At 41.3% G+C, this 15,198-nt stretch overlaps 1 protein-coding gene across 2 annotated transcripts in view; it reads left to right on the forward strand.

The window, feature by feature from the left end:
- The window catches only part of aire (autoimmune regulator), a 120,227-nt gene that overhangs the window by 15,103 nt on the left and 89,926 nt on the right, over nucleotides 1-15,198 (forward strand). For both annotated transcript variants that reach the window (XM_080185416.1, XM_080185415.1), the window contains exons 2-3: nucleotides 6,840-6,987; nucleotides 10,854-11,022. In XM_080185416.1, the coding sequence (XP_080041542.1) occupies nucleotides 6,841-6,987; nucleotides 10,854-11,022 (316 nt within the window). In that variant the 5' untranslated portion in view covers nucleotide 6,840. The remainder of the gene's footprint in view (nucleotides 1-6,839; nucleotides 6,988-10,853; nucleotides 11,023-15,198) is intronic.

Below are 15,198 nucleotides of genomic sequence, written 5' to 3' on the forward strand. Positions count from 1 at the left end.
TCCCGGAGTCTCCTTTGCCTTCTTGTTACTCTGACGTAAATATGGTAGCTACCTTATTCTCAACCTCACCCCCTTTCAGCTAGGTTCTTGGCTGCCGCTCCCCCTTTCAGCTGGGACGGTCTCAGAACTTTCCCCCTTTTAGCTAGGAAAGTTTTTCAGTTTCCTCTTTTCTCTTTTCTAATTTAGGTTCTTTGCAAAAATCCCATTTTGAATAGGGATCCTGCCGACTACGCCAGAATCTGTCGAGGAAAAACCCTTAACTCAGAATAACTCAGGCAGAGACGTTCAGAGTCAAGCTTCGGGAGAGTTTATTTCGTGCGATATCACGGAGAGTCCACCTCAGTCTACACCGAGACCGAACTCTAACTTTTCAAGCAAACCCACGCTATGTTTATACAGTGAAACAAACAAGTTTTCGTACTTACTACAATGCACCCCGCTATTCCCATTATCGCAGCTAACTCTTTAATCATTGTCCTGTAAATTAGTTATGTGTGTCCAGGACTTATCTTATGTGTCCTTGTTCTAACAGCATCCTATTATGATGCTTTACTATTATAATGATTTACTATGGTTACACTTGATAGAATTGTAAATCAGGCTTCATATCTCTCTTAAGGCCAGATGGCTTGCTTCACCGTTATCTGGGCTGGAGACCTTGGGTGTCTGCTAGTCTCATGATTTTTTTCTTTCTGCATGCTTCAGCACATCTTAACCCTCAACGTTTAACCCCTTAGGATACAACAGCAAACTTACTTTTTTCCACAATAACCAAACTTCCTGGATTCCAGCACCCTCCTGTAATTTGCCACAGGTGGTGGTTTGTGATCAGGGTTGTCATGTGGCTGTCCAGAAGGTGGGTTTGAGCTGCCAGCATGAGAATTGGGGGGAGGAGGGGATGGGGGGTAGGTATGGAGGCTGGGGAAGAGGGGTGATGTTGGGGCAGTGCACTCCACCTCTGCTCTCAAAAACTCACCATCATCTCCAACAGGGTCTCAACTTCTCGTCAGTACCAATGGCAAAGTGTCACTTCTTTTTTTCCCAGAGTTGGTCTTCCTGTTTTTGTCAGCACTCGACCAACCCACGTTTCAAACCAGAATATCCCCCAGATTGTCTATGGACAATGCAGTGAGAAATCCACGGCACGCTGTTGTACATTATCAGCCATTATCTGCCTTTTTGTTATTGATGTTTTATTTATTATTAGTGTCACATGTAGGCTTACATTAACACTGCAATGAAGTTACTGTGAAAATCCCCTGGTCATCACACTTGTACGTCTGTTTAGGTATACTGAGGGAGAATTTAGCATGGCTAATGCACCTAACAGCATTTCTTTCGAATTGTGATTGGAAACTGGAGCACTTGGAGTGAACCCACGTAAACACGGAAAGAACATGCAAACTCCACACAGGTAGTGAATCAAGTCAGGAATCGAAACCTAGTTCTGGAACTGTGAGGCAGCAATGCCGCCCACACTAAAGGGCTGGTGGATGACTCATTTTTCCTGTACATTTTCTTATTTCCCTTGCACTATTTACATCATGTATAATCTGTCAGTGGTGAGTGTCACGCATGGATATAAGCTGTCATCTAATAATAGTTATATCTATTTACCATTGTTGCCAAGACAAACTCTTGCTTTTCTTCAAGGCAGAGCTACTGGTAGATTTCACTCATTTTACATTTAGCTAAATTTAGCATTATATTTATTTATGACATTTATTTATGATCCACAGGTCTACTGCATGCCTTTGGCCTCATCTCTTCCTTACATGTCCACTGGTCTTCCCATCCAACATTTATAATCCTTCATTGATACCAGGCCTTCTCACCCATTTATCTTTGCCACTGCCTCTATGCTGTGGTCTAGTCACCACCTGTTCAAAGTAATGTGTGTGGAGTGGTATAACAGCACCACCTAGCAGCTGAAGCCTGCAATTATATTGTGTCAGTCAACTGTTTACATATGTAGTACGCTGGTGTGGGTGTTCCCACACCACATGGACTACAGTTGTTCAATAAGGCAGCTCACCATTATCTTCTCGAGGGCAATTAGGGATGAGCAATAGATGCAGTCCAAAAATGTGCGGTTAGGTGGACTGGCTATGTTAAATTGCCCCTTCATGTCAGGGGACTAGCTAGGATAAATGCATAAGTTTATAGCGCTGGGGCCTGGGTGGGATTGTGGTAGGTGCAAACTTGAAGGGCTGAACAGCTTCCTTCTGCACTGTAGGGATTATATATGAATTATATGATTTGCCAGTGATGCCCACATCTTGTGAAAGATTTAAACAATCATAGAATCCCTATAGTGCAGAAGGAGGCAATTTGACTCATTGATTCTGTACCAACCACAGTCCCACCCAGAACCTATTCCCGTAACCCTACATAGTTAGCCTGCTAATCCCTGACACTAGGGTCAATTTAGCATGGCCAGTCAACCTAACCTGCACATCTTTGGACTGTGGGAGGGAACCGGAGTACCCAGAGGAAACTCATGCAGATGTGGGGACAATGTGAAAGCTCCACACAAACAGTGACTCAAGGTTGGAATTGAATCCAGGTCCCTGGCAGTGAGAGGCACTGGGCCATCTTAAATGTTGAGAAAGAAAGGATTGACAGAAATGTTAATGTTGGTAGGCAGGTTGATGGAGATTACTGTAAGCGTTGACATGAAAATCATTACAGGGAGTAACTTTTATGGACAGGAAGTGGCACCGTTCTCAACATTTTAAATTATGAAAATAAATGAATATTCAGTTAAAAAAAAGTTATTGGTTTTAAAAATGTCTGGGAGTCAAATGGTATTTTGCCTTGGCTAAGCAAAGTTCACTGAACCACACAAATCAACACTTACGAGGTTGTGTGTGTGTGTACAAACATCAATAGTCCAAAAAACTGACAAACACAGAAATCTCCAATCTAAGCTCCTAATTCTGTTGATGATATTGATAGAAAATCATATGTTTGAAGATTCAGAAAATTCACAAATCCCCACTATTCTGGGAATATGGATATGGGGAATCTTTAGAACTAGAAAATGGCCGCTAAATCCAATGTTCGGTGGGTGAAAGGGGGTGGATTTTCAGTTATGAATTAACCACCTTAAAAATAAGCGAGCTGCAGTTGAAAACTATTTGGTCCTCCTCATTGATCCTAATGCCTGATAATCATCTGTTAATTAAGGATGACATTAATACAATAGTGAGAGATGACCTTAGCTGTAAGGATCAAGAGTGTGGGTGCTATCTTACCAGCCATGCTCCTGTTGCAGCGAGGTCAGAGAATTTGACACCCAGCCAAATCTCCATTCATTGCTGCAGGATGGGAAAATTCCGTTGGCGTGAATAGCCATAACATTCTGGCCATCGAATCAGTTTAGGTAGAGATAAGAAATAGGAAAAGGAAAAGGAAGAAATCAATTGTAGGAATAGTTTACAGGCCTCCTAACAGTAACAAAATGGTAGAATGGGATATGCAGTAGGGAATAATGGCAGCTTATAAAAAAGATACTGCAATAATCATGTCGATTGAACAAATCACATAGGAAAAGGGAGCTGGAAGATGAGTTTATTGAGCATTTTCAGGCAATTTCTGAGAGCAGCATATTCTGCAGCCACCCAGACAGCAGGCTGCTCTAGATCTGATCAAGTGCAATGAGGCAGGATTAATTAATGATCTCATAATAAAGGAGTTTCCGGGTAGCAGTGGTCATAACATGATAGAATTTCATATTCAGATATGAAAACAGAGCTGGATAAAATGAACTGGGAAATAAGGATAAAGGGTTAGTTAGTAGAGTTGCAGTGGCAAACATTTAAGGAGATATTTCATAACACTCAGCAAAGATACATTCCAGTGAGAAGTGAAAGTTCTAGGAGAAGGATGCACAACCATGGCTAATTAAAGAATACAATATCAAAATAAAAGAAAAAGCATACAATTCTACAAAGATTAATGGTAAGCCAGAAGATTGAACAGAATTTAAAAGAATGCCTAAAAAATCAAGAAGCACAGAGAAATTAGAGTATGAGAGAAAGATGGGTGGAAATATTAAAACAGCAAGTCTGAGGTTTCTATAGATATTTATAAAGGAAAAGAGTAACCAGAATGAGTATGAGTCCTCAAACGGGAAAGTCTGGGAATTTATAATAGGTAACAATGAAATGGTGAAAGCATTGAATAGGTATTTTGTATCTGTCTTCACCATGGAATACACAAAGAAGCATCCCAGAAATACCTGTAAATCAAGAGATGAAATTACAATTACCAGGAAAATGTACTGAGAAAAGTATTAGAATTAAAAACTGACAAGTCCCCAGCACCTGATGGACTTCATCCAAGGTTTTGAAATAAATGTCTGTAGAATTAATAGATGCATTGGTTGTAATTTTCCAAATGTCCAGAGGTTGGTACGATCACATATTAACCGACTCAAGAACAACTTCTTTCCTGCTACTGTCAGACTTTTGAATGGACGTACCTTGCATTAAGTTTACCTTTCTCTACAGCCTAGCTATGACTGTAACACTACATTCTGCACTCTTGTTTCCTTCTCTATGAATAGTATGTTTTGTCTGTATAGCACACAAAAAGCAATACTTTTCACTGTATGTTAATACATGTGACAATAATAAATCAATTCAAATCAAATCAAAGGATTCTGGAAAGGTCCCATTTAATTGGAAAATAGAAAATGTAATTTCTCTGCTCAAGAAAAGAAGAAGACACAGAAAGCAGGAAGCTACAAGCTAGAATCTAATGTTAAGGAGATTATTGCAGGGCACATAGAAAATCTTAATGCAATCAGGCAGGGTCAACATGGTTTTGCGAAAGGGAGATCATATTTAATTAATTTATTTGAGTTCTTTGAGGAAATCACAAATAATATTGACAAAGGGGATCCAGTAGATATGATGTACTTGGATTTCCAAAAGGTTAATACACAAAATAAGAACCCATTGTAGAGGGAATAACATATTATCATAGATAAAGGGCTGGTTATCCAACAGGAATAGGAGTGGATTGGCAAGCTGTAACTCGTGGAATGTTATAAGGGTCAATGCTGGAACCTCATCTGTTTACAATCTGTACATGTGACTTCGAGTGAGGGACTGAATGCATGGTTGTTAGATTTCCTGATGCAAAAGATAGGTAGGAAAGTAAGTTGTGAAGAGAAAATAAAGAGTTTACAAAGGAATTTAGACAGATTGAGTGGGCAAAAATCTAGCAAATGGAGAATAATGTGGAAAATTGAACTTGTCCACTTTGGCAGGAAGAATAGAAAAGCAGTATATTGTTTAAATAGAGAGGAGATTGCCGACCTCTGAGGTACTGAGGAATCTGAGTGTCCTGATCCATGAATCACAAATATTTAGCATACAGATATAGCAAGCAATTAGGAAAACAAATGGAATGTTGTTGTCGGAGAATAGAATATAAAAGTAGCAAAGTTCTGCTACTTGGGTGTTGTACTGGATGTTGGTGAGACCAAATCCGCACCCATTCTGATAGAGCATCCCACTCAGGCTCACTCTTGCCCTATCCCCGTAACCTCAAGTATTTACCCCACTAATCACTATAACCTACATATCTTGGAACATGAGGAAGCAATTTAGTATGGTCAATCCACTCTAATCTGCACATCACTGGACTATGGGAGGAAACCATCTAACCACTGTGCCACCATGCTGCCCCAAGTGTGATATTGTAAAGTTTATTTTTATTTGTTCAAAACCCATGGAATTTTGTGGCTTTATTCATTGAGCAGGTGTCTTGAATCTTAAACTCTGTCTACTTTAAACAAAAATGTTTGTCCCCAACTGGATGGCACCAAAACCTTGGAGGTCTGATCGAAGTTCATAAAAGCAGCAAAACCTAACATGGAAATCTTCTAATTGTGAGATTGTGCAGTTGAATGCAAGTCTTTTTAATGCAGTTTTTAGACAGGCCTGTAAATGTGTGAACAGTAAGACATTATTCTGCTTTTACTGTGCTGAACTTCATCATGTGTTACATTAGCATTTTGCAGGCTCTTTACACTTCCATGCCTGATTTTGGTGGGAGGTAGGTTAAATATGCATATTGGAATTGCAGGCAAAATGTAGGGCCTTGTTGGCACATTTCACGGGACAAAAACAGGTGTGTGCAGTGGGCACTCTGCTCACTCGTTGTGGTGGCATGCCCATTAACAAGTGATCCGGGATGATATTTCTGAACAAAGGAGACAAGTTATTCTTTAGGTAGAATTGTTGAGTCAGGAGGAGCTGGTGTGTTCTTTATGACTCTCATAAAGGAGTTTCGGACATTTCCACCTTCCAGGGATTAACTCACCCTCCACCACCCCCTGACCCACCACCATCCTGGAGGTCAGTCCTTGTTTGGTGACTATAGTTTGTCAGAATGGTCCAAATGAGGCATGAAGCCAAAGCTGTAGAGCTCACTCCCCAGATTGATGCAGGCAACCAGGCTGTTCAGCCAACTTCACACCCGTTTTGGGAAGAGGTCTGAGATTACTGCCAGCAAGTCTATCCTTTTATTTCCTGAAGTTAAATCTACATATTCATTCTAACTCCAATTATAATGCTCAATTCAAAATCCCTTTTTGGTGTGTTACATAATTGAACAAAGATGTGTGGGTTAGGTGGATTGGCCATGCTAAATTGCCTCTTTGTGTCAGGGGACCAGCTGGGGTAAATGTATGGGGTTGTGGGGATAGGGCCTTGGTGAGATTGTAGTCAGTGCAGACTCAATGGGCTGAATAGCCTCCTTTTGCACAGTAGGATTCTATGAAGACAAAGTTAATTAATGAATGTTTTCATTATCTTTTCCCACAGTATGTCTATACTTGATTATTTTACTGATGAAGAGCTCAAGCAGAAGCTGATCAGCAAAAAGGTCGAAATTTCCATTGCAATTGATAAAGTATTTCCCTTTCTCCATGGCCTTCGAGACAAGCTGTTAATCACTGAAGAAAAATTCAAAGTGAGTGAGTAACGTCTTGTTCAGACAGCCCCAGGGAAATCTGACCACAGTTATAATACTGAATGCAGTTTTTAAAAGCTCATTTTAGAAAGCGCTATAAATCCACACAGAATATGTTGTGTGGTTTCACCAGATTGATTCCAGGCATGGAAAGGTGCTGAGGATAACGTACTGGTGTTGAGGAGAATAAGAGATTTAATGTTAACAAGGAGATACTGTACTCTCTCCTTGGGGAACCACTGACAAAAGTTCATCAAAATTAGGAGAAATCTTTCTCCCAGAGATAGGAACAGGAACATGATTGGTGAGGTTCAAACATGGAATTCCAGGAAAGCTAGGCATGAGTTTGGAACATGATGACAACACATTCAAGCACTATGGAGATGAAAGGGAGGTTGGAGATGGAGCAGTAATTTATAAGGCTAAAGTGGTCAAGGACTTTTAAGGAGAGGGGTGATAACGGCAGTTTTTACTGTAAAATGCACTGTACCTGATTTTAAAAAAAAACATTAACAACATCAATTCATTTGGGAGGCAAGAAGGGAAGTAGATGGTCAGCAGTTAATTGGGAATAGGGGCAAGGGAGCAGAAATTTAAAAGATGAAAAAGGGTTATAGATCACTGGTAAAGGTTAAAATGGTCACAAGCCAATTACTGAAAATTTTAAAAAGAGGGAAGTAAAAAATAATGTTAAAAATGTTAAAAACCTCATTGCGATTGCAGAAGTAACCATTGTGGTAAGCTGTTCAGTAACAGTCAGCAACATTACCAAAGTAGCAGTAGATATGATTAATTTCAGATTAGCAATACCATTCATGGTAATCTCAGGTATCTGCCGCTCTTGTCTTTCTAGATGGTAGTGGCCGTAGATTTGGAAAGGCTGTCTAAGAGACTTTGGTGAGTTCTTGCAGCACATCTTGTAGATGGTACACATGCTACCACGTTTGTCAGTGGTGGAGGAATTGAATGTTTGTGGAAGAGGTAGCAATCAAGTCAAGTGGGCTGCTTTGTTCTAGATGGTGTCAAGATTCTTGAGTGTTGTTGGAGCTGCAATCATCCAGGCAAGTAGAGACTATTACATTACACTCCTGGTTTGTGCCTTGTAGATAATGGACAGATTTTGGGGAGTCAGGAGATGAGTTATTCGCTGCAGGATTCCTAGTCTTTGACCTGTTTTGGTAGCCATAATGTTGATATGACTAGTCCAATTTAGTTTCAGATCAATGACAACCCCCAGGATGCTGATAGTGGAGGTTCAGTGATGGCAAAGCCATTGAATGTTGAGGGATGATGGTTAGATCCTCTTTGGAGTTGCTTATTGCCTGGCACTTGTGTGGTAAAAATGTTACTTGCCACTTGACAGCCCAAGCCTGGATATTATCCAAGTCTTGCTGCATTTGGACATGGACCAATCTCAGTAGCTGAGGTGCTGAACATTGTACAGTCATCAGTGAACATGCCCACTTCTGACCTTATGATGGAAGGAAATTCATTAATGAAGCCGCTGAGGATGGTTGGGCCTATGACGCTACCCTGAGGAACTCCTGCAGATGATTGATCTCCACAACCTTTGTGCCTCCAACCAGTGGAGAGTTTTCCCCCTGTTTCTATTGACTCCAGTTTTGCGAGGATTCCTTGATGCCATAATCAAGTGCTGCCTTGATGTCAAGGGCAGTCACTCTCACCTCACCTCTGGCATTTAGCTCTTTTGTCCATTGAACCAAGGCTGTAATGTGGTCAGGAGCTGAGCAATGCTATTGCAACCCAAACTGAGCATCTATGAGCAGGTTATTGCTGAGTAAATGCTGCTTGATAGCACTGTTGATGACCTCTCCCATCACATTACTTATAATTGAGAGTAGACTGATGGGGAGGCAATTGGTTGGGTTGGATTTGTCTTGTTTCTTGAGTATGGGACACACCTGAGAAACTTTCCGCATTGCCGAGTAGTTGCCAATGTTGTAGTTGTACTGAAACAGCTTGCCTTGGGGCATAGCAAGTTCTGGAGCTCGAGTCTTTGGTACTATTGCTGGAATATTGTCAGGGCCCATTGCCTTTGCAGTATCCAATGCCTTCAGCTATTTCTTGATATCTCTAGTTGGCTGGAGACTGACATCTGTGATACTGGGGACCTCCAGAAGAGGCCAAGATGGATCATCCACTCAGCATTTCAGGCTGAAGATTGTTGGGAATGCTTCAACATTATCTTTTGCATTGATGTGCTGAGCTCCTCCATCATTGAGGTTAAGAATATTTGTGGAGCCTTCTCCTCCAGTGATTTGTTTAACTGTCCACTATTATTCTTGGCTGGATGTGACAAGAGTGCAGAGCTTAGATCTGATCTATTGATTATAGGATTGCTTAGCTCTGTCTATCACTTGCTGTTTATGCTGTTTGGCACACAAGTAGTCCTGTGTTGTGGCTTCATCAGGTTGACACCTCATTTTTAGGTATGCCTGTTGCTGCTCCTGGCATGCCATCCTGCACTGTTCATTGAACCAGGGTTGATTCCCTGGCTTGGTGGCAATGGTAGAATGGGGGATATGTCGGTTCATGAGGTTACAGATTATGGTTGAGTACAATTCTGATGCTGCTGATGGCCCACAGTGCCTCATATATGCCCAGTTTTAAGCCGTCCAAAGTCTATCCCATTTAGAACAGTGGTAGTGCCACACAACACAATGGAGGGTGCCCTCAATGTGAAGACAGGACTACATCTCCACAAGGAGTGTGCAGTGATCATCCCTATTGATACTTTTTATGGATAGATGTACCTATGGCAGGCAAGTTAGTGAGGATGGGGTCAAGAATGTTTTTTCTCTTTAATGGATTCCCTCAGCACCTGCCGCAGTCCCAGTTTAGCAGATATATCATTTAGAACCTGGCGAACGTGGTCTGTGGTGGTACTACTGAGTCACTCTTGGTGAAGGACATTGAAAGCCCCCATCCAGACTACATTCTGCACCTTTGCCATTCTCAGTGCTTCCCCACATCTTCAACATGGAGTTGTGCTGATTCATCAGGTGAATGGGAGTGGTACAAGATTTGCTTGCCCATTTTTGACCTGTCACCAGGAGACTCTCTAGAGTCAGAGTCAATGTTCAGGACTCCAGGGCAACTCACTCCTGACTGTATACCACTATGTCCCCATCTCTGCTGCTGACATAGAATATACCCAGGGATGGTGATGGTGGTCTGTGGGACATTACCTGTAAGGTATGATTCTGTGAGGATGGCTATGTCAGGCTGTTGCTTTGAGTCTGTAGGACAGCTCTCAGAATTTTGTCACAAGCCCCCTGACATGAGTAAGGAGGTCTTTGCAGGGCTGACAGGGCTGGGTCTGCCGTTGCCATTTCAGTTGCCTAGGTGGATGCTGGGTGATCTGTCCGGTTTCATTCCAGGTGACTTGCCCAGCATTTTAGAGGATAATTAAGAATCAAACACTGTTGTGGATCTGGAGTCACATGTAGGCCAAACCAAGTAAGGACAAGAGGTTTCTTTCCCTAAAGGACATTAGTGAACCAGATGGGTTTTTACGACAATCAACAATGGTTTCGTGGCCATCATTAGACAGATATTTTATTGATATTTTAAAAGAATTCCACAATCTGCCATGGTGAAATTTGAACTATGGTCCCCAGACCATTATTCTGTGTCTCTGATTACTAGTCAAGCAACAAAACCACTATGTGACTATCTACTCTCATTAAGAATGCCATCACTCTAATGGTTGCAAGTCAGAGACAAACTAGCTATGATGTTCCTGGTTGAATTAAATAAACTGGATTGCTGCAATCCAGTCATTATAATTAATTGTGTACACCAGAGTATCTCACACAAATTAAAGGTCTGTCTTTCTCTTGTAGGAAATCTCAGCATTACGAAAGCACATCAGCAAGGCCATGTATTCGTTGCTGGAATGGCTGGAACTGAGTGATTCTTCTATCATTCGCAAGTTTTGGTGCTATTTGTTTCAGGACTATAACTTGGAGGCGTATCCAAAGCTGTATTCCTTACAGGCCAGCTTGGTTGAAGGTATGTTAGTGAAGGTATCTGGGTAGAGTTGCAAGCATCTACTCCGTAAAGCAGACAGAAAGTCACTGATCCTTTCTCTGAGTCTAAGGATGTGCAGGTTAGGTTGATTGGCCGTGCTAAAAAAATTGCCCCTTTCGAGTCCTGGGATGCATGGGTTGGAGGGATTGGAGGGTGGATATGTAGGAATATGGGGGTAGGGCCTGGGTGGGATTGTGGTCATTGCGGACTCGATGGGCCAAATGGCATCCTTCTGCACTGTAAGGTTTCTATGATTTTATGAAGTTTTCACCCATCCCTATGGTAAGTATTGGCTGATACTTTGCACCATATTCCCTATCAATTTGTGACTACATTAGTTCTGGAAAAGGTGCGCATACTGTCACCTACCTTTAATGTTTGTGTTTGACTTTAGAATTTTATAAAGGACAAACCTACATGGGCTTTTGAGCTCAACCACAAACATTTTTATTAACAGAAAGCACTCTATTGCCTCATACAAAAGCTCTAAATTATTGCAGTGACACCACATAAATCTGGAAACAATGACTTATTAATAAAAAGCTTCCACGAAAATCTACAGTCAAAGCTCCATGTTCCTGCCCAAACTTCAACTCAAACTTTATCATAATGGACTGAGCAACTGCAATAAGGTGGATGAATTAAGGGCATAAATACAAATAAATTGTTTTTGTTTAGTTCTAATCACCATTGCAGAGACATGGTTGCAAGGTGATCAAGCTTGGGGAGAAAAATATCCCAGGATACACACCATTTCAAAAAGACAGGTGAATGGAAAAGTGAGAGGGATGACTGATGATAAAAGACAATATAAGGACATTAGCGAGAATGAACCTTTGCTCAGAAATTCAGGAAGTGGAATCAGTATGGCTAGAGGTTAGGAAAAGCAAGAGTCTGAAAACACCAGTGGGAGTAGTTTACAGCCCTCACAACAATAGTCACAATGTGGGACAGAGCATTAATGGAGTGCAACACAGACAGTCTAATAGTGGGAGGGAGGTCTTTAATCTTCTTACAGTGCACCAATCAAATTGGCTAAAGTGATTTGTGAAGATGTGTTTGCTTCATCACAGTTTCCTGGGGCGTTATATTGTGAGACCAACAAGAGATAAAATTATTTTAGATCTAGTATTATGCAATGAAGCAAGTTATTTATTCGTGTCACAAGTGGGCTTACATTAACATTGCAATTTGATTGGATTTATTATTGTCACATATGTTAGCATGCAGTGAACAGTATTGTTTTTTGTGCGCTATACAGACAAAGCATACCATTCATAGAGAAGGAAACAAGAGACTGCAGAATGTAGTTTTACAGTCATAGCTAGGATGTAGAGAAAGATCACCTTAGTGCAAGGTTTATTCAAAGGACTGACGGCAGCAGGGAAAAAGCTGTTCTTGAGTCAGTTGGTACATGACCTCAGACTTTTGTATCTTTTTCCCAATGTGGTGCGTGAGGTCCTTAATTATGCTGGCTGCTTTGACTAATCTATGTTGACGGAGTCAATGGATGGGAGGCTGGTTGGTGTGTTGGATTGGGCTATGTTCACGACCTTTTGTAGTTTCTTGCAGTCTTGGACAGAGCAGGAGCCATATCACGCTGTGATACAGCCAGAAAGAATGCTTTCTATGGCGCACCTATAAAAGTTGGTGACAATTGTAGCTGACATACCAAATTTCCTTAGACTTCTAAGAGAGTAGAGATATTAGTGGGTTTTCTTAACTATAGCGTCAGCATTGGGGGTACCAGGACAGGTTGTTGATGATCTAGACACCTAAAAACTTGAAACTCTCAACCCCTTCTACTTCATCCCCATTGATGTAGACAGGGGCATGTTCTCCTTCCTGAAGTCGATGACAATCTCTGTCGTTTTTGTTGACATTGAGGGAGAGATTATTGTTGCTGCACCAGTTCAGATTCTCTATCTCATTCCCGTACTCTGTCTCATCATTGTTTGAGATCCGACCCACTACAGTGGTGTCATCAGCAAACTTGAAAATCAAATTAGAGGGGAATTTGATCACACACAGTCATAAAGGTATAAGGAGTATAGTAGGGGGCTGAGAACACAGTCTTGTGGGGTACCAGTGTTGAGGATGATCATGGAGAAGGTGTTGCCTATTCTTACTGATTGAGATCTGTGAGTTAGGAAGTTCAGGATCCAGTCGCAGAGGAAGGAGCCAAGGCCCAGGCCACGGAGTTTGGAGACAAGTTTCGTGGGAATAATAGTGTTGAAGGCTGAGCTGTAGTCAATAAATAGGAGTCTGTTATATGTGTTCTAAGGTTGAGTGCAGAGCCAGGGAGATGGCGTCTGCTGTGGACCTGTTGCAGCGGTAGGCAAACAGTAGAGGATCCAGGTAGTCCAGGAGACTGGAATTGATTCATGTCATGGCTAGCCTTTCAAAGCACTTCATAATGATGGATGTGCAGTGGCTATCTCTGTTCATCCATGGTTTCTGGTAGGGGAACACACGGATTTGCTTCTTTGGCACACAGTCTTACTAACGAAGTCAGTTACTGTTGTGGTGTAATCATTCAGAGTTTTTAAATACTGTCCAGTCCACTGACTCCAAACAGTCCAGTAGGAGATCTTCCGATTCCTCAGACCAACGTTGCACGACTTTCTTTGATGGATTCTCCTGTTCAGTTTTTGCTTGTAAGCCAGGAACAAGAACTCAGCTTTGTGGTCTGATTTGCCAAAGTGTAGGTGGACAATAGATCGGTGGTCACGTTTGATATTTGTGTAGCAGTGATATCGGATGTTTGGGCCTCTGGTGGAACAGGAGACGTGCTGGTGATAACTTGGTAGTACACTCTTGAAATTGGCCTGATTGAAGTCTCTGGCCACAATGATCAGGGCCTCGGGATGTTTTGTGTCAAGGCAGTGAAGTTACTGTGAAAATCCCCTAGTCGCCACAGTCCGGCGCCTGTTCAAGCACACTGGGGAAGCACTTAGCATGGCCAGTGCACCTAACCAGCATGTCTTTTGGACTGTGGAAGGAAACTGGAGCACCTGGAGGAAACCCACTCAGACAGTGACCCAAGCCAGGAATCAAACCTGGATTCCTGATGCTGTGAGGCAGCTGTGCCAACCACTGTGCCACCGTGCTGCCCTTGAGGTTTTAGCAAAAGATCCACAGAGAAGTAGTGATCGTAATACAATTGAATTCCACATGAAGTTTGCAAACAACATCCTCCAATCACCAACAAGAATCTTAAACTTAAACAAAGTCAAATACATAGCTATGAGTGGAGAGCTGGCTATGGTCAATTGGATGAACAGTAATGATGGTAAATAAACAGTGAAAAATAATAAAGAAACAATTCAAAATGTTCAATAAAAGTATATTCAATTGAAAAATAAAATGGTAGCAAGAAATATCCATCCACAGTTTACTAAGGAGATTAAGAATGGTATTGCATTAAAAGAGGAGGCTTATAATGTTGCATAGAAGTACTAAATCTGAGGATTCAGAATGTTTTAGAAACCAGCAAATGGCCAACAAAATGTTGATGACAGAAGAAAAATACAATGAGAGGAAACTAACTAGGAATGTAACAATAACTTGTAAAATCTTTTTAAACATACTTGAAAGGGAGAGAGTAGTTCAAGTAAACATTCTTCCTTTGAAGCAGACACAGAGAAATATATGAAGAATGAGGAAATAGCAGAAACATTAAACAAATATTTTGATTGTCTTCAACTGTGAAGACAACACAAGTTACATATCAGGAATAGAGAATAACCTAAAGGTGAATAAGCCTGAGTATTTTGCGGATGTAACTACCAGGGTGGATAAAGGTGAACCATTTTGCTTTTATTTCCAAAAGGCATTCAGTAAGGTGCCACACAAAATATGGACTCATGGAATTGGGGATGATATATTAGCACGGATTGAGGATGGGTTAATGGACAGAAAGCAAAGAGTGGAGGTAAATGGAGAATGTTCATATGTCCAAAGGACTGCTGCAGGGATCAGTGATAGATCTCTGCAATTAACAATTTGTATTAATTACTTGGATGAAGAGGCAAACTTTACTCCATATTTGACCTTTGCTATACCTGATCTGGGAGTGTTAAAGAAAACCAAGATGGCATTTCAGACAAACCTCTTCATTCTTTTATTACTGACGTTGCATCAAATTACTTTATGCCC

The sequence above is a fragment of the Carcharhinus amblyrhynchos genome, chromosome 3 (genome assembly GCF_965287045.1).
Source record: "Carcharhinus amblyrhynchos chromosome 3, sCarAmb.v2.hapA, whole genome shotgun sequence".
Taxonomy (NCBI): Eukaryota; Metazoa; Chordata; class Chondrichthyes; order Carcharhiniformes; family Carcharhinidae; genus Carcharhinus; species Carcharhinus amblyrhynchos.